Below are 26300 nucleotides of genomic sequence, written 5' to 3'. Positions count from 1 at the left end.
AAGTAGTGCTCAAGAGAATCTCGATTTATTTGGTGAGTCATTTTCAGTCCATTAAATTCTTGTGTATATTACAAATTTATTAGTGGGAAAAGGAAAAGTTCATTTTTATTGTCATTTTCATTGAGTTCTATTCATTTATATAGTCATTTTCATTGAATTCTATCAATATTAATTATTCCCCCTTTAAAGATGTCACATTCCTTAGTATCAAATAAGAAATCCCAAGTGATGGAAGGAATTAGATAAAAACAAGTAGAGCTTTAATAGCTCTTGTTCAAGTTGTATGGTGCACTGAAGAACTTTGTTGCTAAATTTCGATGCTTGCCAAAACAAAAAAGACTACGGCCTTTAATGAGCTCACGTGTATGAGTATGGCGTATCTGTAGCTTCATTTCATTTGCATCCAATGACAGAGATGTCGATGAAGCTGGTGCCTGCTATTGTTAGCTTCTTGTATAATTATTGGAGTGTTGTCATCGTTAGAAAACGATAAGAAGAGTAGCGATTGAAAGACCAGCGGGCAATTAGCCAACACGGTGGTTACTGATTAGAACGTGACTACTGTAGTCTATTTCTTTTTTGTTTTTTTCAGAAGAGTGATAATTTTGATAAGGTTGGATAATGCAATATGATATTTATAGGTTAATGTTCAGTGTAAATCAGTTTGTGTCAAAATGAGTCAATTCACTTCGACATGATTAATAAATTAGTCAATTTCGTGTTTACCTATTTACCTGTGATTAACTTGAAATGGCAATATTCATTACTTGTGTTAAGACGGATTGACCAATTTTAAAATGAACCTCTTTTAACTTTAAACCATATATAATAAGTCCGTTTTATCTCAAACAAATCAAATTTTGAAGTGTAGATTTGAGTAATTAAATTAATTATTTTAATGATTATATTGGTAAATTCAACTATCAAACCCTAATGTCCCTGACTTTTTACTTTGTACCAAAAAAAAAAAATCTCTTTTTTATTTTATTGCATGTTCACAAATTTGGAAGGAATATTATTGTGCTGAAATAAGAACTTTTAGATTGCACGCTATTAGTAATTTAATTGTTATCATTATAAAACGCGATTTGTATGAAATTTATTTGGTTATAATTACTATAATTTACTAGGATGTAACTTATGCTTTCGCACAAAAATATTCAACAATAGTGATGATGAGATGGTGTTACATAGGTGAGCGAGCTGATCATCCTGACTTTTATACTGAGTATTATGAATGGGCTACTTATGTACACCAAAAATTAAGAAAATTAAGGCTGCGTTTGGTTCAACGGAAAGTCAATTCCGAGCATAAAATGATTACAAGGAAAATTGTTTTCTCGTAAGGAAAATGAAATCCGGTTGTTTGGTTCTGCAATGAAAAATAGTCCAAAAAACGATTTCCGATGTTTGGTAACATTTCGAAAATGCTATTTTCCTACAAATGTTTCATATTTTCTTAGCTATTTTCTCAGCTCCCAAACCCAACCACCATCATCCACCACATAACCAATTAATCTAAAAAATCATAATCAAAATCAAAACCCATTAATCTCAAAATCAAAAAAAAAAAAAAAAAAAAAAAACCATCTACAAAAACCCATAATCCACCACCATTGAAACCCACAAACCACCATAGCCAACGATCCACCACCCCCAATCGACCACCATCGACACTTAAACTCACCCCCAACCCACCACCACTGAAACCCATGAATCACCCCAACCACCAATCCTCCAAAACCCAAGCAAAAAATGTTATTTTACAATAAAATAAAAAAATAAAAAAAATTTAAGGCAGCGACAGCGTGGGTGGAAGAAGGATGGGTTTGATGAGTGAGAGAGAGGACGAAGGTGAAGTAGATGAGAAACTACCTTCACCGGTAGAGGGGCTTGCAGGTATGACGGTGAGGCTGTGGGTCGAGGATTGGGATATGGTGAAATCAGGGTGGGTTTAGCTGGGTTCATCGGAGATGGGTTTGAGCACGATGGAGAAGCTGAGGTGGTGCGATCAGATCGACGATGGGTTTGAGCGGTGTGATCAGACCGGCGGGGCCATGGGTTAGGGACTGGATCTGGGCTTCACCGACAATAGCTCTCTCCGTCCTTGGGCTTGGCTTGAGTGATGAGAGTGAATAAGGAGAGAAATTTTCTGAGGACAGTGAAAATGGTTTGAAGGTAAAATGAAAGTGTAAAATGATTTATAGGTGTGGGGTGAGTATTTTACATTCAACGGAAATGATTTTCCATTTGACCAAGTTTTTCATGTGCAACCAAACACACGGCAGGGTGTAAATTGTTTTCCCGAATCCACTTTCAGTCGAAACAAACGCAGTCTAAATTGGATACATGTTGCAAAATTATACAACAATTAGAAACTAATTTGGTTTGTGACTGCACTTTGACATAATATTTAGGGTAAACTACGTTTTTGGTCCCTATCTTATACACCATATTTCAATTTGATCACTAACCTTTCAATTGTGTCAATTTGGTCTTTAACCTTTCAGTACCCTATCAATTTAGTCCTTAACCTTTTAGTACTCTATCAATTTAGTCCCTACCGTTATCTTTTGGATTAAAATTGATGATATGTCTAATAGCCAAAATAAAAAAATTAGCTTCCATTAATGTGACAATAAACTAAAATTTTATTTTGATTGTTTGTCATGTCAACAATTTTCATTCAAGATGTAAAGGTAGGGACTAAATTGACATGGCATTGAAAGGTTAGGGACCAAATTGATACAATTGAAAGGTTAGAGACCAAATTGAAATATAGTGTAAAGAATAGGGATCAAATATGTAATTTACCCTAATATTTATGATGTGCCTATAAAATATAAAAATATGTTAATTGTGTCAATTTTTTTTGGTTATATTTATTAAATGGATTGAAATGAATTGTGTTATTGTCAAGTTGTCAACCTAATAATCAATTATGTGTGTTTGCTACCCACCCATGTAAGGCATGGTTGGCACATTAAACTCATGGACTAGGGGCATGATTCTACGTTGGAAATTCACACATAAATCCAACCATTTTAATGCTTCACTTGGTAACAAGCCTACTGGACTCGCTTCATTGCTCAAATCATTCACAATGAGTCCGTGTGATGTTTATTTTTGTTGTGATTGATGAAAGTTAAGTTACTAGTCCTTAAAAAATAAAAATAAAAGTTTTTCAACCCAATATAACCAATTTATTAAATGGGTTAAATTGAGTGTTATGTGGGTAATATAGCGCTAGCTTGCTTTATATAAATATCATGTTAGGGGTGTTGACCCATATAATCTATTATCCATACCTTGACATGAATATAAGCACAACATGCCAACATGAATTACCACCCCTATTTTGATGTCCACTTCTAGGGACAATATTTTTATTTTCTTGATAATCCAATAGTTGGGGGGGAGAATATACAAAAGAATTAAAATCAGGCTAAGTTACAAACAACTTATAAAGGCTTGTTAGTGTTAATCTAGATGAACTAGTCTCATGAAGAAGATTGATGCTTTCCTTGTTAAAACTGTCGCTAGCTTAATACTCTTGTCAACTACTATGGATGGGGGAGGAGACTATACAAACATGAGGGAATAATTAGAGGTTCAAAAAGTTGTAAATGTTGTGAAATTTTAAAGTATTTGCAAGTGTACAAATCGTATCAAAGTATAGTTTGACAAGAATGAGGTCGAACCCATAGGAACTTGAATGAACGTAGGAAAATTAATCAAATCTTAACCAAATTAATCCTAATCTAGTTTAATAAAAATTGGTTGTTTGAAATTAAATATACTAAGCAAATAATTAAACTAAGCAAAGATATAATATAAAGCATAAAGAGATATAAACAATTTAGAGAAAGGAATTAAGATTTTGGAATCTGCCTTGTTAATTCATATCAGCATACATTTATGATTATTAATTTTTCCCAACCACTACATGATTATCTAGAAATCAATCTTGCTATCATGGAAAATATTCTCATTAAAATCCTTATTTTAAAAATCAAAAGCATGTTCTTCTTTTCTTCTTAAGTATAAAATCAAATCATCAATTGTATTCGTTGACAAACAAATCACAAGAGATATCCAGTTTTATAATCAAGAAATAATAAACCAAGCATTCAATTAATTAAGATAAATCCTAAATCATGAGAAAAATATGATTGAACTCATATCTAGAATCCCATCTTAGTTAATTGATATGAAGCAAGAACAATTTGAATCATTAAAGAACAACTATTGTGGGAAAAATCAATTCACATAAACAATATTGATAATCCTTAACAAGGTTTCATCCTTAACCTCAAATATAAATTTATTTACTCATAATAATTGAAATAAAACACAAGAATAAAATACTAAACATTAAACTAGATAAATAAAATAGAGAAAGAAATAGTCGCAATGCTGTTAGGGAGAAAAGTTACAGAGAAGCCACATGCGGCACTGCCTCTTACTCCAATTTTTTGTTTTGCATCCCAGCCCTAGCACTAACCTCTTCTGAATTTTTCCCTAAAGAGCCTTTAAATAGGTTAAGGAATCCTATTACACGTTGAATTTCCGTTTGAAGAAAATCCCAGATTTTTAGGCTTCACTTAACTGATGATTTTGGCCCATTTAACTTCAGAATTCAGACTTTTGGTAAACTACAAAGTTGTAACTCTTTAAGTTAACTCTCCATCCCAACTTGAATCATCGCGATTGGACATCTGAGTCGAAAGTTATGTCAAAAATATTAACTAATGTGTAGGCTAGAATCCTAATCTAAATTGGACTTGGGTTCAGTGCAAATTTTCTTTGATTCGTTACTCCAATTGGACTTAAATTTAATTGAATTGACCTTCTTTAACTTCATCATGGCCCTTGTAAAAGTAAAGTCCATTAGCTTTCTTCTTTGCACAAATCAACTTATTTAATTCCATTTTCCTACAAAAAGACAAATTAATACAATAAAATTCAATTAAGCACAAAATTAATTATTCAACATTATTCCAAAATCAAATATAAAATGCACGAATTAACTCAAAATAAGTATGATAATGCTTTTTAACAATGATATAAATATGCAAAATTTAGTTATTATATATATATCAATGCACATCAGAAACATTCTTGTTAAAAAAAAAGGTGTAATGGGCAAAGCTTGCATTGAAGCATATTCTAAGCTTGTTTTATACACTTTAATTGTAGCAATTTTTTGAAAATTAATTGCATTTATTCTTACTTTAACGCATATGATTTGATTCAAGTTGAGGAACCAAGAGAGGTAAAGAAAGACTTATCATCATACGGTTAAAATTAGTAATTCATTTTGATTAATGTGATAAGATTCCATGTTGAGTCCAAAATTTTGAAACAAAGGTTTTTTTTTTTTTGTTTTTTTTATTATTGTAGTATTTATCTTTATAAACTTTTAAACAAAGTGTACACTTTACAGGTTTTTTTTTTTTCCTCCCAAAAAAAAAAAAAATGTACAGGTTAAAAACCCAAAATATTTCTAGGCCTAGGTGCCAAGTTCTTTAAAACAAGAGCCCAGGCCGTACTCACCAAACCCCAAAAAACGGGCCTTAAAAAAAGTCCAGCCCAGCACTCTCAGGTCTCAACCTCTTTGTTGTTCTTTACTCTGCACCTTCTCTTTCCCTCTTTCAAAGTTTCTTTCTTGCTCTTCATTCCTCTGCTCTCTCTCTCTCTCTCTCTCTCTCTCTCTCGCTCGCTCTCTTCACGAATCACGATCAAAGCCAATCTTCTCTAAATGAGCTCCCATTGTACGTAGCTCTCTCAACAGGTAAGAACCACAATTTCCTTAAACTCGTTAATTCCAAACAAAGATCGCATCCCTCACTCTTTTCCTCGATGCATCCATTTCTTAATTAATTCCATGGATTGTTGTTATTATATATATACATAGATTTATGTGTGTATGTATGTGTAGGGTTTTTACTGATTGGGAAGTTAACGTTGCAGTGTTAGGTAAAAGTGAAACCGAATTGGAGGATTCAAAAATGGAGTGGACAACAGTGCAGCATCTGGATCTACGCCACGTAGGACGGGGCCTTAAGCCCTTGCAGCCTCACGCTGCGGCGTTTCATCCACATCAGGCACTCGTCGCCGTCGCCATCGGAAACTTCCTCATTGGTCAGATTCGAACTCACTTTCACATCTTCTTCTCTTTCTTTCTTTTAAAAACTAAAATACTTAAGTTGAATTAGCTGTACAAACTGCAAAGTGCGTTTCCTATGGAATTTGATCAGACTCTATATTGCTTGGGTTGTTTGATCTTTGTTTTCTGTCTTGTCAAAATTTATATTATTTGGAGAATGCTGCTTGTTACTTTTAGTACTTAGGCTGCGTTTGTTTCAGTGTAAAATATTTTCAGGTGAAAATATTTTGGGAAAAGAAAATATTTTCAAGTGTTTGGCTTCATTATGAAAATTATGTTAGAAAATATTTTCAAGTGTTTGGTTGCATTCTGAAAATACTATTTTTCTACTGGATTCTCACATTTTCTCAGCCATTTTCTCAGCTTCCAAACAAATTTCATAATAGAAAATTTCAATATATAAACTTAAAAGAAACAAAAATCAAAACAAAGCATTCATTAAACTCAAAAATTCGGTCAAATGGAGAGAGGGAGGAAGAGAGAGTGATAGACAATTGAGGGAAAGGGAGAGGTAGATCGAGAAAGAGAGAGATCGGGCATGGGTGGGTCATGGGTGCGATCTCGCCGGTGCTGGGGTGCAATCTTGGTGGTGCTTCAAGTGGCGCGATCTCGGTGGTGCGATCTTGCAAGTGTTGGGGTGCGATCTTGCAAGTGTTGGGGTGCGATCTCGGCGGTGCGATCTCGCCGGTGCTGGGGTGTGACAAGACCGGAGCGATCTAGGGTTGGGGGCGATGGTGTGATTTGGGATTGTGTGTGCTTCTAGCTCACTCGCTCTACTCTCTCTTCTTGCTCTTTCTCTCTCTCTCTCTCTCTTCTATTTTCCAAGTTTGGAAATCATTTGAAGGTAAAATAAAAACTGAAATGGTTTTACGGATGAGAAGGCTTATTTTACAATCAACGGGTAAAATAATTTCCGTTTGACCCAATTTTCTATAGGTACCAAACGCGTAGGCTGGTGTAAAATAATTTCTTGAAATCCTTTTAGGCGAAACAAACGCAGCCTTAGTGTTTTGATTACTTTATAGTTTCTACTACTTTGTCAAGAGTTACTAGAACTTGTGATGGGTTGAAAATGTCACATCTTTTTTACATAATGCTACATACTTTGAGAAAGGGATAGGATCAGTTTGCTTCACACATCCGATATGAGGTAGGGGATAGTTCCCAAGTGTTGTTTTGGAAGAATTATTGGGATGGTGATGGTTCCCTTCAGCTGTTTAGATTTGCTAAGACAAAGATGCTCGAGTCTATGGGATGATTACATGGCAAGGCACACTGGAGACCTATTTTTATTCGAAATGTTCAAGATTGGGTGTTGGAGTATATGACTCAGTTTTTGGATGATCTGTATGCTGCATAGGTTGGTTCGTCTAGTGGTGATAAGCTGGTTTGGCTCCCTTCCCCCTAAAAAGGGTTTCAAATCACTAGAGTTATTACACAGTGATCAATACTAGAGCAGGTCATATTTTTATTTTTCCTTGGAAGTGTGTCTAGAGAGGTATTTCCAAACCTAGAATATCCTTCTTTGTCTATGAGGCAACACTGGGAAAAAAATCTAATGGAAAATATCCTCCTTAAAAGGGGTATTGTAGTGGCGGATTGGTGTTGCATGTGTAAATCATCAGTTGTTGCACTGTTCAATTGCCTATGATTTGTGGGGTTTTTTTTTTTTTTGTTTTTGTTTTTGTTTTTGTTTTTGTTTTTGTTTTTGTTTTTGTGCCATTGGGATTTTTTGGGTCATGCCGTATTCTGTCAAGTCTATGATGGAGTCTTGGAGCAGAATGATGAGGCGTCGTAGTAATGGAACTGTATGGGGGGCAGGGGCAGCCTGTATTCTATGGTGCATTTGGAGAGAGAAATCAACAGATATTTGAGGGGAAGGAGATGTCTCTACTGAATCTCAAGTTTCTTTTCCTGGAAGCTCACACTTTTTTACTGTCCCAACCTTTTCTTTGATGGAGTTTTTAGATTCTTTGCACTTGTATCGCTAATCTTATAGCTTCCATTTCTTAATTTTTTTAAATGTCTGTATACACTTTTCCAAATTTAGTAAATTGCAAGTTATATAAAAAAAAAAAAAAAAGCATTTTTTGAGAACTTCGACCATTTTGCTCCCATGGAACTTGCATTAGCATATCGATGGGATTACTTAGTCTTAAGCTTGATGATTTTTGGCTCTTTTTCAAAGAGGACCTTGTGTTTCTCATTGTTTTATGAAGACACCCAAATGTTTCTCATTTTTTACTCTCGTCAAAGATGACCTTGTGTTTCTCATTGGTTTATGGCAAAGACACCTTAAAGAATGCAGAACCATTTGTAACTACAGTTGCATTCCAATTGCTAATGGTGTACTGGGTGTAAGAAAGCTTGTAAAATTTAATCAGGCTCTTTTGGTTAAATGACTGGCAGTTTGGGACAGAGGAAACATGATTATGGAGGTGTGTTGGAGTGGGGAAGTTGGTCCACAAAGCTGTTTTACAGATTTTTGAACAAGACTTATGATTGGGAGATAGAGGTGGTTGCCTCTTTCTTTAATCTTCTTTGTTCTAATATGCCCTTTTGTGAGGGTAGTGATAGATTGAAATGGAAATTTCAAAAGAATGGTGCTTTTGATGTTTGGTCTTGTCCTTTTATGATGCATTTTGGGTTGGTATAGGGGTGAGTCCAAGTCACATTTGGTAAGATGGGATCAAGTATGTGTGCCTATGGCCAATCATGGTTTAGGTACAAGGAAACTGACTAACTCCAATAAAGCCCTTTTAGGGAAATGGCTATGGCATTTTGGGGTTGAGGAGACACAACTTTGGAGGAGGATGGTAGCTATGAAGTTTGGGGAAGATTGAGGAGTGTGGGGAGGGGGGGATGGACTTCTAAGTTGGGTAGAGATGTGCATGAGTGTGGTTTATGAAGAGGCATCTGTATGGGTTGGGAGGCTTTTAGTGAAAATACTCAGTTTGAGATTGGGGTAGGGAATGGAGTGAAATTTTGGCAAGATTGGTGGTGTGGGGATCAACCTCTTCAATTGGCTTTCCTGGTATGAGATCGCCATTAATAGAGAGGATTTGAATGATTGGAAGTTGGATTTAATGGTGAATTTTCTTCATGTTTTGGAATCCAACATCCCACCTACGGGAAATGGGGACCACGTGAGACGGAAGCTGAAGAAGAATGGGGATTTTGACATTTGTTCATTTTATAATGAGTTGCAAGGTTCCCTTTCCATCGTCTTTTCTTGGAAAGGTATTTGGAAAGTTAAGGCCCCTTAGTGAGTTTCTTTTTTTGTTTGGACTGCAGCTTAGGATGAGATTTTCACGAGTGATAATTTGAAAATAAGGGTTTTGCTTTTGTTGACTGGTGTGTCATGTGTCGTTGTTGTGGGGAGGCTGTTGATCGTTTGATGCTTCATTGTGAGAAGGCTTATTGGTTGTGGAACTTTGTTTTTAGATCTTTTGGGATTTCGTGGGTCTTACCATGACCCACGAACGGTACGAGATTTTCTCATTAAATGGTGGAATTGGTTGGGGAAGCACTCGTCAAACATTTGGAATTTGGTTCCATTGTGCTTAATGTGGTGTATACGGAGGGAACGTAATCGACAGACGTTTGAGGACGTGGAGAGTTTAGGAGATCAGTTGCTTGCTTCTTTTCATGGTTCTCTTTTTGACTAGTTTTGGGTTTGGGGACTCACATCTAGTGATTCCCACTCTTTATTCCTTAGTTCTCTTTGCCTTTGTATTTATTTATTTTCTTTGTTCTTTGTTCTTTTTTCTCCTTTTACTTTTGGACTGCTTAGTGCTCCATTTGCATGAAGTAGCTTTTATAATATACATCTTTCTTACTTATTAAAAAAAAAAACGATACATTAAGGGGTCATGTTACTATGGTTTTCCCTTGGAAGAGTATTTGGTGTGTTAAGGCACCCCCGCAGGGGTGGGGGGAGGGACTCTTTCTTTGTATGGAATAAGGATGGCAACAATGGAAGATTCTCTGTCTGTACATAATCTGTTGTAATTCTTTAGACTTCTTTGTGTTCAAGCATGTACATGAAGTAGTCTCTCATCTATAAATACTCATTTACCTTTTTCTTTTATAAAAAACTACAGCTGCACTGATATTAAAGGGTCTCATCGTGGCCATATGTGAGAAAATGTTGGAAAAGGCTAAAAAGCACTATTGCATTTGTTTAATTTGAAACATTCATATGTTGAGCACCTCATTTATAAATTCATTTAAAGAAAAAGTTAATCCTTCTATTTATGGTGATTTCTCTGCCATTTGAGGGCTATCATGAGTTTCTTAACGATGATGTCAAATTTCTACGTGCAGAATTTGATGCATTAACAGGAAGCAAGATCTCTTCTATTGACATTGGTGCACCTGTTGTCCGCATGTCTTATAGTCCTACAAGTGGGCATGCTGTGATTGCCATCCTTGAGGTTTGTCTCCAATATAGCCTCCTGTTTAGGATGTTTGAATTGTGTTGAATACTCAAACATTTCCATATGTAGGGTTTTTATTTTATTTTATATGTTGAACACTTGAACTGCTAATTTGTGTTCAAGACTTCATGCGTCTGATGGTTAAAAATTTTATAATGAGTATTGTTTTAACGGAAGCACTAGAACTGTGTTGGGTTAGCTGTTTTCTTGGCATATATGAATTTTCCACTAATTTATGTTCCTTTTTTTAGTTAGAGTAGTTATGGTGGTTAATCTACTTTGATTTTGATATTATTCATCTGGAGATATGTGAAGATGTGCTTTTGGAAGCCTCTTGATCTAAATTCATTTTCTTGGAATTGGAAATTACATCTTCCTACTCCTTAGGGCAATGCATGGAAACATATGACAAAGCTTGTGTTTATGCATGTTATATACTTGCAATGTGTTCTGTTCAGTCCCCAAATATTTACTCTACTGAAAGAACAAAGAAGGAAAGACAGAAGAAAAGAATTCCCCCCCCCCGGCGGGCGGCGGATAAGCAATGTAAATTTTATTCAACTAAGAAAAAAAAAGTCATCCAATTATACAGGATGTATACAACTGGGGACCGATACAATCAAGTACACAAATTACAAGCATGCATCAAAGCATAAACCGAGGAAAGAGAATGATTTCCTACAACTAACATCTATTCCGATAACGTTTTATAGAGGAAAAGAATTCCAGCTTTACTTACCAACTTTACTGCAATTAGAACTTTGGGCTGGTTCTATCTTCTATTCAAAAAAATAAAAATAAAAGAACAAACTATGGGCTGGAATTAATCATGCCACTTTGGAAGAGTTGGCATAATTTAATGGGAAACGTTTCAGATCTTTAGAAACAGCAGAATACTACAAACAAATTTGGTTGTGCCAAAAAATATCCTGGTAATATCTGCTTTCCATTCCTTGTATGTATTTGTTTGTGGGAAATGAGACTTGGGGACGGATTTACTTTAAAGAAATCATACTAACTTCAAAGATATAAAGTTTTAGGCAATTGATGCATTTTCTTCTAATTTGATACTGTAGTTCTCAAAGAGGTTAGTCAAAGGTTGTGACATTGTTTTTATGTGCTCTTGATTTACATCAATAGGGATAAATGTTTGCATTTTGTCTGATTTTCCCTTTTTTATTGCTGCATTATTTCCTGTTTACCCTTTATTTGGTGTGGAGTTTTATTACAGAACTTAGTTTATTTTGAATATTTCTAATTGATGTTCCAGGGTTGCAATTGAAGTTTTTTTTGAATATCTCTAAGGTTTTATTTTTTGCTTATGTAACATCGGATTCGTTTCCCTATTTTTTTAGGATTGTACAATAAGGTCTTGTGATTTTGATGCTGAGCAAACTTGTGTGTTACATTCACCTGAAAAGAAGTCAGAACAAATTTCTCCTGATACAGAAGTCCATCTTGCTTTGACACCTCTACAACCTGTCGTGTTTTTTGGTTTTCACCGTAGGATGAGTGTAACAGGTAGGTTGGTTGTTTTGTTTTTATCATAAATACATCAATTATCATTTGTTTTTGGTGCACTTTGGATTTTTTTTTTCATCATCTAGCACTGTTACATGTTTGATTATGACGATTTGGATACTAATGTTTAATCCTTGAATTGTTTTGCATGCATGAAGTTGTTGGAACTGTTGAAGGAGGAAGGGCTCCTACAAAAATTAAGACAGACTTGAAGAAACCCATTGTCAATCTTGCTTGCCATCCTCGCCTCCCTGTCCTGGTAGCATATATGTTTTCGTGCGGTTGATAGTTCTATTTCTTTGTTGGTTAATGAACTTGTATACTTGCTAGATAATATGTCCAGTCCACTTGACCTTTTTGTTCAGTGTTATTATAAGCTTCTTTTTTCTTTTCCTCTCCAGTATGTGGCTTATGCTGATGGTTTGATCCGAGCCTACAACATTCATAGTTATGCTGTTCATTACACTCTACAACGTGAGAGATAGAAGCTTTACTGATTCTTTCCTGTAGAGGATGTTTATATATCTTCATTCAAAGGGCATATATCTTTATTGTACTTTTACTGTTGTTGCAGTTGACAACACTATAAAGCTCATTGGTGCTGGTGCTTTCGCTTTTCATCCAACATTGGAATGGATTTTTGTTGGTGATCGACGGGGTACGCTTCTAGCATGGGATGTGTCAACTGAGAGACCTAGTATGATTGGAATGTGAGTTGTTTATGGTTTTGGTGTTTTCATTGAGGGTAACATCTTATTTAATTTAGTTTTGAATTGTTCTCTCGCTCTAGTTGGAGATAAAGGAAAACAACAAAAAAAGTTGTATCTAACAAATGGACAAGCTGGTATATTGCCTGCTACATCTGATTAATTCTATTGGGGTGAATGCATTCATTACATTACTTTTAGAGTTCATTTTATTGAACAAGTGGTAACTTTTTGCTATAGAGTTAAACTTATTAATAACAAAAAAAAGAAAAAAGAAAAAAAAGAAAGAAAATGTATACTATAAGAGTTGTATTTCTAGAACAAGTTGAAACATTTTACCTTTCTAAGTTATTTCTTAACTTGATTTTATATATTTTTATGTATTATTAACGTAAAAGTTTTAGCAAATTCATTAGAAAACTAGCTTTCAAGCAATCTTACCTTATTCAGCTGGCTGCTAACAGCATTACACTGTAGTCCCTGAAATATGTGGTTCTAAAAGGACTGTGATGTCTTTGTGATAATCAATTAGATGATCATCATAGGGGCTTTGGAATGTCTAAAAAATGGCTATAGGTCCCAGGACAGCCAAAAGAGGCTTTTTTGGTCCAGGCTGTGGTAATTGTTAGGGCTGTGTATGCATGCTACTTATATTTTAATCTTCAGATTTGTGAATGAGTACAATGGTAGATGGATCTGGGTATGTTTAATGGAAATTGTTTAAGTGATAATTGGGCATAACTTCCTAACAAGTTAGATTTCTTTGGCCTAGTGCTTTACACACACACATAAACATGCATCAATGCATATGCGTGTATGTATATGGTTTTGAATTTTGTTGAAGTTATAATTATGATTTCCTATATGATCTTCTCCCCCGTTTTTTTTACTTGGAATCTAACAGTTATGTTTTAACTGCAATTTCAGTACACAAGTGGGTTCCCAACCAATAACATCAGTTGCTTGGCTCCCAATATTGCGGTTACTTGTCACTCTTTCCAAGGATGGAGCGCTTCAAGTGTGGAAAACACGTGTCATGCTTAATCCTAATAGACCTCCAATGCAAGCAAATTTTTTTGAGCCTGCTGGTGAGCTTAATATTCCAACTCTTTCTGGTTTTTCTACGCAAAGGATAATATCTGATACAATGAAGCATGCTGGCTTTCACTCATTGTTTTTCTTACATTTTTTTAGCAAAACAAATCAGTTGCTGCTGCATGCTGACTGGAAGTCATTTTGATTCCTTATGCTATTGCATTGTTGTCATAAATTCTGCTCTCATCCAAGTCATTATTACTTGACTGTTGAAAATTCTAGGCCTGAGATTGGTAGTCTTTTTCCTCCGTACATGCAGTGCTAGTGTTTGCACTTGTGGTACTAATAAGATTATCAACATATATGTTGTCAATGTTGATAATTATTTATATATTTTGAAAACCCCTCCCTCAGTTGAATTATATATTTTCCTTAATTTTAATATGCACACCAAATTTTGTGTTAGTCTGACGTTATTTACTATTTCATCCAAACCTACCCAAAAAAAAAGTTATATACTATTTCATCCACAAATTCATTTTTGTATATAATTTTAAAGTTTAAAGAAAACCTTGAATTTTAAACATTTTATGATTAGATAGTATGAAGCATGGACATGGCAAAATGAATTGCATGGGGTGTCCAACAAATTTTTTCTTTTAATGGAACACAACACGGCCAGGATTGTGACAAGTTGACCATTTTTTTAAAGTAAAAGAAAAAAAATCTAATATGCTTACCAGGCTAGCTCACTATCGTCAATCAGTTTCAGAAAACAACTTTCTCTCTTTAACAGCCTCTCTCTCTCTCTAGCTATACCTTCTGGCACCTGGTGAACCCTCAGCCGTTCTCAACGACTCAACTGTTAGATTGGAAATTTGGCAATCCATTAATAGCCCATCGCACCTCATTGGTTATCTTTCTTGCTCTCTCTCTCGCTCTCTTGCCCACCCCTATGTTAGAAGATCTCAGAAGTTTTTTTTTTTTTTTTTGGTTCTAGAAGTCATCTGTCAGTTTTGCTGTTTTGGTCTTTTCGGACTTTTTGGTTGGGATTCTTCAATATAGTTATTAATAAAGCTGATGCAGGTGCGATTAGTTAGGTTGGGTTAAATTCATTTGTTTTTTATCTTCTGTTTTAAAATTGCTAGTTTATATGCTATATGGTGAATCTTAAGATTATTACTTATTAAAAAAAATAATATGCTTATTGTTAAAAACTATTTTCTAAGATTATAGTTAAAAGGGTGTGGTTAATGTATGCCCTTAGGGCATATATTAAGCATCAATTTTAGGGAAACTTTTATGGGAAATTGAAAAAGGTGTCAAAAAAGTTAATCACTTTTTCATTTTCCCATATAAATTTTCCTAAAATGGTTTACTAACATATGCCCTAAGGGCATACATTAGTAAAACCGTAGTTAAAATATTAGTTAGCAACAATCAGTTAGTGGCATTGTCTTGTTTAATTTTTATTGTGGGTATTATTGCACTTTTTTACCATCTATTTTGTTTAAAAAAAAAAATCATTTTAGATATGTTTTTAAATATTTTATCTAAATATACCAAAAAATATTTTTTAATTAATTAAGTAATTGTCGTGTCCCTGCTATGTCATGCCGTAATTTTTCAATAATTTCAATGATGTTGTCCCATGTTGTGTTGTGTTTGTGTCCATGTTTCTTAGGTTAGTGATCTCTCATTATCTTGATATTTTATGAGCATGGAGGATGTATGAAAATAATGTAATCCGTCTATTGATTAGTCAAAATATTCTTTCAATAAAAAAGTTGTGGACTGGTGTAAGATCACAGAATTACACCAAATGTAACTAGAACCTTACCAAATATATATGTATTGCTTACAAGAAGTGCGTATTGGTGGACTCGAACTCTGGTTCTATATCTTTGGGAGAGATTAGGTAGTGCCATTGAATCACAAGGCTCTTGGCACTGATAACTTTTATCTGGTGACAATTCAAGTATACCATTGTTTAATGGGGTGTATTTGCTAGGAATGAAATGCTAGAAATTTTGAGAGATGTGAAAGGACTACTCTCAATCTTAAGTTGTTTTTCTTTTAATCTTTGTTTGATAGGACTGTAGCTTTGGGCTCATTTTCTTTTAATTCTCTCTTAGATCTGATTGATCATTGTAACTCCCATGTGCATTAATAAATTTTTTTACTTATAAAAAAAAAAAAAAAAAAAAAACCCTTATGTTGCTTCTTGTCATAAAACATAAGCATATTCCACCGACTGATATTTCTCACACTCTGTTTTGCAGCAATTGAATCAATTGATATTCCTCGCATCCTTTCTCAGCAGGGTGGAGAAGCAGTTTATCCCTTACCACACATCAAAGCTTTGGAAGTTCACTCAAAACTTAATTTAGCTACAATTCTGTTTTCAGTTAAGTGCAAACATTTAAATTATTCAATCCGTTAAGTGCAAACATTTAAATCATTCAATCCATCATGTTAGCTAATGTTGTTTATTGTGAAAGTGTTTTAGGGTTTTGATAAGTCAACCCTAACACATAAAATATTATTTATATATAAAGTACATGATATTACTGTTTTGCCCCTATTACTCATAACACTCCCCGTCAAGCTGGAGAGTATATATCATACAATCCTAGCTTGGTACATAATAAACCCAAACGAGTCTTACATAAAGCTTTAGTAAACATATCAGCAATCTAGACACTTGTAGAAACATATGGAGTAGCAATTATACCATCTTCTACTCGCTCCCGAGTAATACGACAATCTACTTCAATATGCTTGGTTTGCTCATGGAACACAGGATTGGAGGCAATGTAAATTGCTGCTTGATTATCACAATGTATAGTCATAGGTAGCTTCACAACGAATCTTAATTCCTCAAGTAAATGCTTAATCCACATAAGCTCACATGATGTGTGTGCCATGGCTCTATACTCAAGTCTCTGCACTAGACCTAGCAACAACAGTTTGTTTCTTACTTCTCCAAGTAATCAGATTTCCTCCCAGAAAAGTGCAATACCCAGTAGTGGATTTTCTATCTGACGGTGATCCAGCCCAATCAGCATCAATGTAGGCTTCTACCCGTAGGTAACCATTAGCTTTATACAAAAGACCACGGCTTGGATGTGCTTTAAGATACCTCACAATTTGAATATCTGCCTCCCAATGTGGAAGGCGAGGATCTTTCATAAACTAACTCAAAACACTAACTGCAAATGATATATCTGGGTGAGTAATTGTGAGATAATTTAGTTTACCAACCAAATGACGATATCTCTCAGGATTAGATAACAACTCTCCCCCTGATCTTCATACAATTTGACATTAGGATCCATGGGAGTCTCCACTGGTTTAGATCCTAACAAGCCAGTTTCTTCCAAAATATCCAACACATACTTCCTCTGTGATAAATTGATGCCTTCTTTAGATCGTGCTACCTCAATACCCAAGAAATAACGAAGTTTACCCAGATCCTTAGTTCGAAAGGAATTTTGAAGGTAGCTTTTCAAATCATCAATACCCTGCTTGTCATCTCCAGTTATTATAATATCATCAACATTTACTATCAACAAAATCTTTCCTCTATCAAAGGTATGAGAAAACACAAAGTGATCAGAGTGGCAACGTCGCAATCCAAACTTTAACGTTACTTCATTGAATTTACCAAACCAAGCTCTGGGAAATTGTTTAAGACCATAGATGACTTTATGCAACCTACACACTTTTCCAGACTCTCCCAGAGCAACAAACCCAGGTGGTTGCTCCATATACACCTATTCCTTCAAATTGCCATTAAGAAGGCATTTTTAACATTTAACTGAAATAATGGCCAACCCAAATTAGCAGCAAAGGAGATCAAAATCCGGACAGAAGAAATTTTAGCAACAGGTGAGAATGTCTCGGCATAGTCAATACCGTATGTCTGGGTATACCCTTTGGCAACCAAGCGAGCCTTCAAACGCCCAATAGAACCATCAGGCAAATACTTCACAGTATACACCCAATGACAACCAACAATAGTTTTCCCTGGAGGATGAGTAACTAAAGACCAAGTAGCATTTTCAGACAGGGCAGGCATTTCTGCCTCCATAGCAGATTTCCAACCAGAGATCTACATAGCCTCCTGGACAGACTTAGGAACAACAGTAGAATTCAAGGATGTGGTAAAAGCATGAAGAGATGAAGACAAGTGACCATAAGAAACAAACTAAGAGATAGGGTGAGAGGTACAAGAACGCTTACCTTTGCGCAAAGCAATTGGAAGAGAGGCAAGATCAGGAGTCGGATCACGAGGCGGGGTAGAGGTCTCTGTTGGAGGTTTCTGCCGACGATAATATACTTGAAGTAGTTTCTGAGGAGATTCAATAGGAGACACAGGTGGTAGGAGAGGAAGACAAAGAGGAGAACTGTCACTAGCAACCGAAGGAGAGAAATAGGATTGAGATTCATCAAATGTGACATCAGCACTAATGAAATGAAACCGAAGAGTAGGTGAGTAACATCGGTATCCTTTCTGAGTACGAGAATACCCAAGAAAAACACATTTAATGGAGCTAGGATCAAGTTTGTCACTCCCTGGACCTAAGATATGAACATAGCACACACAACCAAAGATCTTAGGAGGTAGATGAAACAAAGGTGCATTAGGAGAGAGCACAACATAAGGGATCTGAACACCTAGAACAGTGGAAGGCATACGATTAATTAGGTGACAGGCAGTAAGAACAGTATCACTCCAATATGATTTGGGAACATGCATATGAAACTTTAAGACATGAGTGACCTCTAACAAATGATGCATTTTGCGTTCAGCAACACCATTTTGTTGTGGAATATGGGGGCATGAAGATTGGTGAATTATACCATGATCATCAAAAAATTGAGACAAAGATGTATGAAAATATTCACGAGCATCATCAGACTGAAAAATACGAAGTGAAGCATTAAATTGAGTCTTTATTTCCATATAAAATGATTTGAAAATTGAGTACAATTCAGACTGTTCTTTCATAAGATAAATATAGGTGACTCTAGAATAATCATCAACAAAAATGACAAAATATCTAAATCCCAACAATGAGGGAGTGTTTATTGAACCCCAAATATCAGAATGAACTAAATGTAAAGAACTATTAACACGACTCTCATGCCTAGAGGCAAATGGCATCCTATGGTGTTTACCCAACTGACATGCTTCACATTGTAAAGACTCAATTTGATGACACGACGGAACTAATGACTTCAAATTCTTGAGAGATGGATGACCAAGGCAACAATGATGCTGAAGAGGCGAGATAGACAAATGAGAAGCCACTAGACGGGAAGAACCACATCGATCCAAGTAGTAAAGTTCACCGGCTTCATGCCCTCCACCAATAATCTTCCCTGTCTTGAGATCTTGAAAGATACAATGAGTGGACAAAAAAATGGCAGCACAATTCAAAATTTCAGTAAGCTTACTAATTGACAAAAGGTTAAAAGGAAAATTAGGAATATATAAGACAAAAGAGAGAGAAAGATTAGGACTAAGATTGGCCGTGCCCAAACCAAAAACTGTAGTGGCTGAGCCATCTGCCAATGTAACATTTGGAAGACTACTAGATTGCTCAAGGTCAGAGAGTAAACCTGAGGTACCTGTCATATGATCAGTAGCACCTGAGTCAATGACCCAAGGGTCCTGAGTGGCAAGACAAGCAGCGGAAGTACCTTGTTGAGCCAAAGTAGCAGTAGAATCAGACCCAACAAAGTTGGAATGCAGAGACGAGGCGATTGTACTCTTCCTCAAGAATAGAGACTACTTTGGATGTTGGTGGAAGTGACTGTGAAGGTGGTTCTTGAACTTGAAAACTAGCTTGGTGAGCCGAGGGTTTACCATACAACTCCCTACAAAAGTTTACTGTATGATTCTCACCAATACATAAGTAAACTTATGAAGACCACGTCCTTTACCACGACCCCCTTGGTCACGACCTCCACGGTCTCGACCCCCACGACCTCGACCTCCACGACCACCTCTATTACTCCCCATAGAAGTTATTACTCCCCATAGAAGTGGTAAAGGCAGATTTATCACCAGAAGGTAATGCATCAGTATTGGAGGAAGAGAAAGGATCAGTACTCGAATCAGATAATGTGGCTTGTCGAAGTCTACCAAAAAACTTCACTCAATGAAGGGAGGTCTGGACTAGCTAAAATTTGTGATTTTACTGGATTCAAACTTTTAGGCAATCCAGAGAGGAAGCGAGTAATATGCATAGAATCTCGTTGTTTCTTCATAATTTTAACATCAGAGGAGATAGGCTGATAAATATTGAGTTCTTCACATACACCCTTAAACTTGTTATAATAGTCTTATAAAGACATATCACTCAAACTCAAGGAGAAATAATTTTGATAAAGATCATAAATTCGCTTCAAATTGTTAATACTAGAGTAAAGTTCCTTGGCTTGTTCCCAAACAAGTTTAGCGGTTGGTAAGAAAACCAAACTACAATTGATCTTAGACTCCATGCTATTCCACAAACAACTCCTAATTTGTGGATCTTCGGCTCTCCAATCAGCAAATTTAGGGTCTATAGGTACAGGAGGTTCCTTCATCACGTAATCAAACTTCTTTCTACCAAGAAGAAAGACTTCAACTGCCTGTGCCCACTGAGCATAATTACTACCATTTAGACGAATGGAGGTAATTGATAACATATCAGGAGATAAGAAATAATTAGGGGGTTGAGCACTGTCTTTAGACTCCATAATAGCAATCTGAAGAACAAACTAACACTAAAGAAATAAGCTGGATTGAATTAAAACAAACTCCAACCAGCAACCAATGTACTTCAACCAATCAGCCACGCCAACAGTAACTCATCTATCAAAGAATCAACACCAAATTATTCCAAAAACAAGGCAGCAACAAATCCATACTAACACCAAAAAAAAAAAAAAAATGCCCAATCCACCACTAAACATCAACCTAAGGTTGCCTGAACAAATAAATAGAGAACGTATTGAAGAAGAGAAGAAAATCAAACCATGGTTGAAACCCTCAACGGTGGCACTAGGGTGCAGGAGCGGCGGTGCGAGGACCCGCGAGTAAGCTAGGATGGTTGCCAGAGGAGGGCGAGTAAAACCCTGCCTCTCTCGTGATTAGGCAACGTAGATTTGATGTCGCAAGACTGGAGAGAGGGTCCCCGACGCTGGACAACTCCTTCAGCTACTAAATCGAGATCGTCGGAGTCTCTATTAGGGTTGTCGGAGCTAGCTAGTAAGGATATGGTTGCTGGCGACAACAATATCGGTGGGTGGTAGTCGGAGGGTTAACAGCAACGGTGGGTTGGTGGCTCTGATACCATGTTGTTTACTAGGAAAGTGTTTTAGGGTTTTGATAAGTCAACCCTAACATATAAAATATTATTTATATATAAAGTACATGATAATACTGTTTTGCCCCTATTACTCATAACAGTTAATATAGTTAATATTTGAATTGTAAATGTTATATAACATATTTTTTAACTCTATTTTTACAGAATATGACAGGTGGAGACAATTTGAAAAATAGGGCTGCATATACAAGGGAAGGAAGGAAACAACTCTTTGCAGTTTTGCAAGGTGCACGGGGATCTTCAGGTGATTGTTTATTTGAATCTGGATATCTGTTTGGACACTATGTATATATTTTTCCCAATATTTTTGCAGGAAAAAATAAATTTCATTAGTAATGTTGTCTATGTAAAACTGTTCATTTTACTTGTGATTTTATGTGCTGTGTGAAATGTTTTCATAATATCTTGTTAATGCCTTTCTTTTTGTTGTTGAATTTTAATTTTATTTCACTACAATAATAACAACCAAGCACTAGTCCCATAAATGTAGGGTCAGTTATGGATCCTCCACAGACTAATCGGGATCAAGGTTAGCCACATGCATTCTTTACTGCCGCCCTATTCAATCAAAAATCATACTCTCTGTCACCTCCTAAATTGACATGTCATTTTTCACTACTTCAAATGTTACTTTAGGTCTTTCTCTACCTTTCTTTTATTCCCTCTACTTGAATCAATTTATTCTTCCTCACTGATGCATGAATCGCCGTCCAGACCATCTCAAACAACTGTCCCTTATCTCTTTATCAATTGGGGCCACCCTTATCTATAAACAATTTTTTTTTCTTTTCTTTTTGAATAAATTCATTGTATTTCCACCTATCCATCTTAACATTCTCATTTCAGTTACACTCATTTTATTATGAACATGTTGCTTCTTAATAGCCAGAGGTCAAGCCTACCCAACAGAAGGTATAAGTTACCGGTTAGAGTCCGGGAATCAGCCTCTCCAAAAAATTATGGGTTAGGCTGCCTACCATAACCTCTTCCAAACCCTACAAAAGTGGGAGTTTTGTGCATTTGGTATGACTTTTTTTGCTTCTTAATAGCCAAACATTTAGTTCCATAGAGCATAACTAGCCTTATGGCATTGTTATAAAATTTCCCCTATTAACTTAATAGAATAGTTAATAGGTATTCTATGATCATATAATAATTTTAATGTGCTTCATCACTTAATCCACCTTTTATTCTTTGATTCACATCCTCTTTAGTCTCCCCTAGGGGTGTCCAGACCCAATCGGAGCCTGAAAACCCAACCAAACTGCCCAATGCCGAATTGAAGCTCCAATTGGTCGGTGGTGGGTATCTGCCTCTAAGAACCGACGTAGGCAGGCCGAGTGGCGGGTTTCCTTCTCTAAAACCCGAGCCACCCAACCAGACCAATGCTATATAAGAAAAATGGCCAAAATCCGGCAAGATCAAGCTCTGTTATGGTGATATCTAGCCAGATTTGGCAAGATCTCAACCAGATCTGGTGAGATTTAGCCAGATCTGGCCAAATCCCAGCAAATTTCGGCTATTTTTTTTTTTTTGCAGAATCCGGTGACTTTTTGCATATTCTGGCGAATTTTTGCAGATTTCTGCGACTTTTACCACCAACCGACCACCATCCGAACTTGAAACTGACTTGACTGATTGCTATTGGCAGTCGGTTTCTGGTCCCTTCGCCTTCCAACCTATGACGGTGGGTCGGGTCCAAAACCGAACCAACGCCACCCGTGGACAAATCTAATCTCTCCATATGAATTATTGGTTCAAGATATTGAAAGTACTCCCTTTTTTTGTATCTCTTGACCATCAAGTCTTACAATCCTTCATCTTTGTTTCTACTTTAGTAAACTTGCATCCTACTTAGCTGAAAGCCTTAAGATTCTAAAGTACAAGAACCAAGCCTGTCCTAAAATTTTTGGGTTGGCTGACCCCTTAAATTCTAAAGTATTTTTCCAAATTTTGAACTTGAAATTAATTTTACGTTTAGTTTCATCTAGTAAATGTTTACACAACAACAACAACAACGACAAGCCTTAATCCGAAAATTTTGGGATCAGCTATGGATCCATAACAGATTAGTTATGGTTGACCATATGCATTATTTTCCTCTATACTATTCTATACTAAAGTCATATTCTCTGTTACTCCCTTAATTGATAAGCCATTTTTTATAACTTCTAGTTCAAAAAACATACACCAAGTGACTTCTTCTTGTATTGAATCAATCTAGTGAACTTATCCATAACCAATGCAAAGAGAAATGGACTTAATGCTGATTCTTAATGCAAACCCATAGTGATAGGAAACTCACTTGTGATGCCTCCACTTGTTCTCACACTAGTTATAGTTCTGTCATACTTATCCTTCGTCAAGCCAAGAGCCTTGTAGCTCAATGACATTGCTTGGTGTTTCCAATAGAGGCATCCATGGTTCGAACCTTCTTAATATGATAAAATAGGCAGTGTCTTCAAATATGATAATTACTTTTGTTAATTATATATTAAAAAAAATTGATTGCCTTAACTACCTTGAATTTTGTTCCCAAGATCTAAAATTTTTTCTTCTTAATCTTGGGTATCTATGTTTTGAGAATGGAAGCCTGTATATTAGGGCAAGGCAAGGGTAAGTTAGTTGCCAACAAGTGCACCAATGAAGAATGATTTGATTTTAGTTTAAGGTGGGCCAGAATCTCAGTTAAGGCTGTGGATAAAGGAATCTTTTGTTGTTGCGGCTTATTATTTCAAATTTCTGTCTCATGGGCTTCTGTGGTTTTATTCTTCTGCTGCACCAGTTTTGATCTATCTCAAAAGTTAAATCTAATATTTTCAATCCAAACTACCTTAGAATCTATTGCAAGAGTGATAAATGGGTTTCTAAGATTTGATGGCCCAGTTGTAGCCTACTGGGCACATATATAATGCTTGCAGCAAAGATTTCTTTAGTTGCGAAAAAGTCAGTATGAATTGGATTTTGAGTAACATAGTGAGGGGATTTGACCTGGTTTGAAAATTGGTTGTTCGTAAACTAAGTTCTATGAAAAATATTTTTTGCTATTAATGAAGGTGGGTCTAAGCCAATAAGCTCTAGCTCAAATGGCGACTCCTCTCACAAGAAAGGGTCAAGGGTGAGGTCATGGGTACAAACCCACCAGGTGTGTTTGTACTTTGTAAACTTACCAATAAAAAAAGAGGTTAGAATTGAGGTTGGATTTGTGAGTTTAGGCTGTGTAATTGATATCAATCCTTTAATCTTTTATTTTTTATTTTTTGATATGTAACGAAAAAAATTTTATTAAGAAAAAACTAGTCAACCTGAGTACATTGGGGATGTACTGTGGGGGCAAAAATCAAGAACCAAAATTACAATGATCAAGAAAAGTGGGAAGGGAAAAACAGGAAAAATGCGATAAAGCCACACTCCAAACAAGGAGAGTATGCAAGAAAAAAGACTTAAATCTCTAACAAGAACCACTCACTGACATTGTTATGTTGATATACACATATTTATTTATGCCAATGCCTCATTATTCAGTAAAAGAAATCAGAGAACTTTTGAAAATGGAAATTAGAGGGGAAGTGTTACATTTTTTATAGACTTGAGGAAACAGTAATGCACAATTAGACGACCAAATTGTAGTTTGAAACTGAAAACTAGCTGCTTTTGTGATTTTGGTTCAATGAATGAAATTGATTACAAGTAGCTTCTTCTCAAATAGCACAAAAAGGAAATTTGGCCACTAACCAGTGCTTTTTTAAAATTTGAGACTAGCACTATTTGATCTCGCCCTGACCCAGAATCCTCATTACTCCTTTTTTCCCTGGATCTTTTTTCATTATGAAGTATTTTTCTTTGCTCAAAACAATTATTAGACTTTTGAAAGAAACCCAAGACATTAGAGCGTATGCTAACTTCAGAATTTTAAAACTGCAAGGCCATCATAATTGTTGCTAGTTTTGGCGGACTGCCAATCAGAACTTTGTAAGTTTCTGGTTGGACATGTTATTCTCCCTTCCACTTAGTATCTCTCATTAATGCTGTAGCCCTAATAGTTGAAGGACATACAAATTGTTCCAAATTTCGGAAGGTCTTAATTTCTTTCCATGTCCATGCATGTATGCCAAAAGACATTATGCTGCTGTTTTGCAATTCCATTTAAAAAAAAAAAAATTATAATTAATGAATTTTATTGAGATAAAAAAATAGAGCCACCCAAGTATTCAGGGTGTATACAATTGAGGACCATACAATCAAACTTGCAAATTACAAAGATCGTTCAAATCACAAATAAAACATAGAGAATAACTATGCGCTATTGTCATCCAATCCAACAAGGTTTTAAAGAAAAATAATTTGATATCCAACAAAGTTCTATCCGAATTCTCAAAGCTTCAGTTCTTCCTCTCCCACCAAATGCACCACATCAAACAATGGAGGGCAGCCATCCAAATAGAGCCATTACGATGATGACTAAATCTCCCTTGCCAACATGCTAGTAGATCCACAACCATCTTTGGCATCACCCAATAGACTCCAAACAAACTAAACACCATAGATCACAACTCAAAAGCAATGGGGGCAATGAAGTAAAAGATGGTCTACTGTTTTCCCATTACATTTTCCTGTATAACACGAATCCAAAATCCAAACTTTCCTTCTATGTAAATTATCAATTGTCAAAAATTTCCCCAGGGCTGCAATTGTTTTGCAATTCCTGTTATCTTCCTGAAAACTCAAGATTCAAGTTGGGCTGACAATTTACTCTGCATGACTTCTTATCATCCATTGCACTTGATTGTTCCCCCCTCTTTTCTAGCGCTATGCAAGCTTCACGGCTAAAAATTTGCTTTTAACATGATTAGCTTTAGATTTCTATTGCTGAAAGTACTGAGGAAAAAATTTCTCACTTATTATTGATAGGTTGTGTAATTGGTGATACTGAAGTTATGTCTGTGGTATTTGCTCATTTAGGGTTTATACATTTTGTCTTTTGCTGCAACAGAGCTCACAGCCGATTTATTTTAAGAAAATGACAGAACTGCCCTTCTTAATA

The 26300-nt window shown here is 35.8% G+C and overlaps 1 protein-coding gene across 1 annotated transcript in view; it reads left to right on the top strand.

The window, feature by feature from the left end:
• Nucleotides 1-5665: 5665 nt before the first annotated feature.
• The window catches only part of LOC115949614, a 44105-nt gene continuing 23470 nt past the window's right edge, over nucleotides 5666-26300 (top strand). The window contains exons 1-10 of the mRNA XM_031066890.1: nucleotides 5666-5794; nucleotides 5974-6144; nucleotides 10496-10605; nucleotides 11964-12129; nucleotides 12288-12388; nucleotides 12531-12603; nucleotides 12704-12839; nucleotides 13764-13924; nucleotides 16154-16278; nucleotides 21401-21500. Coding sequence (XP_030922750.1) covers nucleotides 6012-6144; nucleotides 10496-10605; nucleotides 11964-12129; nucleotides 12288-12388; nucleotides 12531-12603; nucleotides 12704-12839; nucleotides 13764-13924; nucleotides 16154-16278; nucleotides 21401-21500 — 1105 coding nt within the window. The 5' untranslated portion in view covers nucleotides 5666-5794; nucleotides 5974-6011. The remainder of the gene's footprint in view (nucleotides 5795-5973; nucleotides 6145-10495; nucleotides 10606-11963; nucleotides 12130-12287; nucleotides 12389-12530; nucleotides 12604-12703; nucleotides 12840-13763; nucleotides 13925-16153; nucleotides 16279-21400; nucleotides 21501-26300) is intronic.

Source organism: Quercus lobata, chromosome 6 (assembly GCF_001633185.2).
Source record: "Quercus lobata isolate SW786 chromosome 6, ValleyOak3.0 Primary Assembly, whole genome shotgun sequence".
Lineage (NCBI taxonomy): Eukaryota > Viridiplantae > Streptophyta > Magnoliopsida > Fagales > Fagaceae > Quercus > Quercus lobata.
This window is presented reverse-complemented; position numbering and strand designations above follow the sequence as displayed.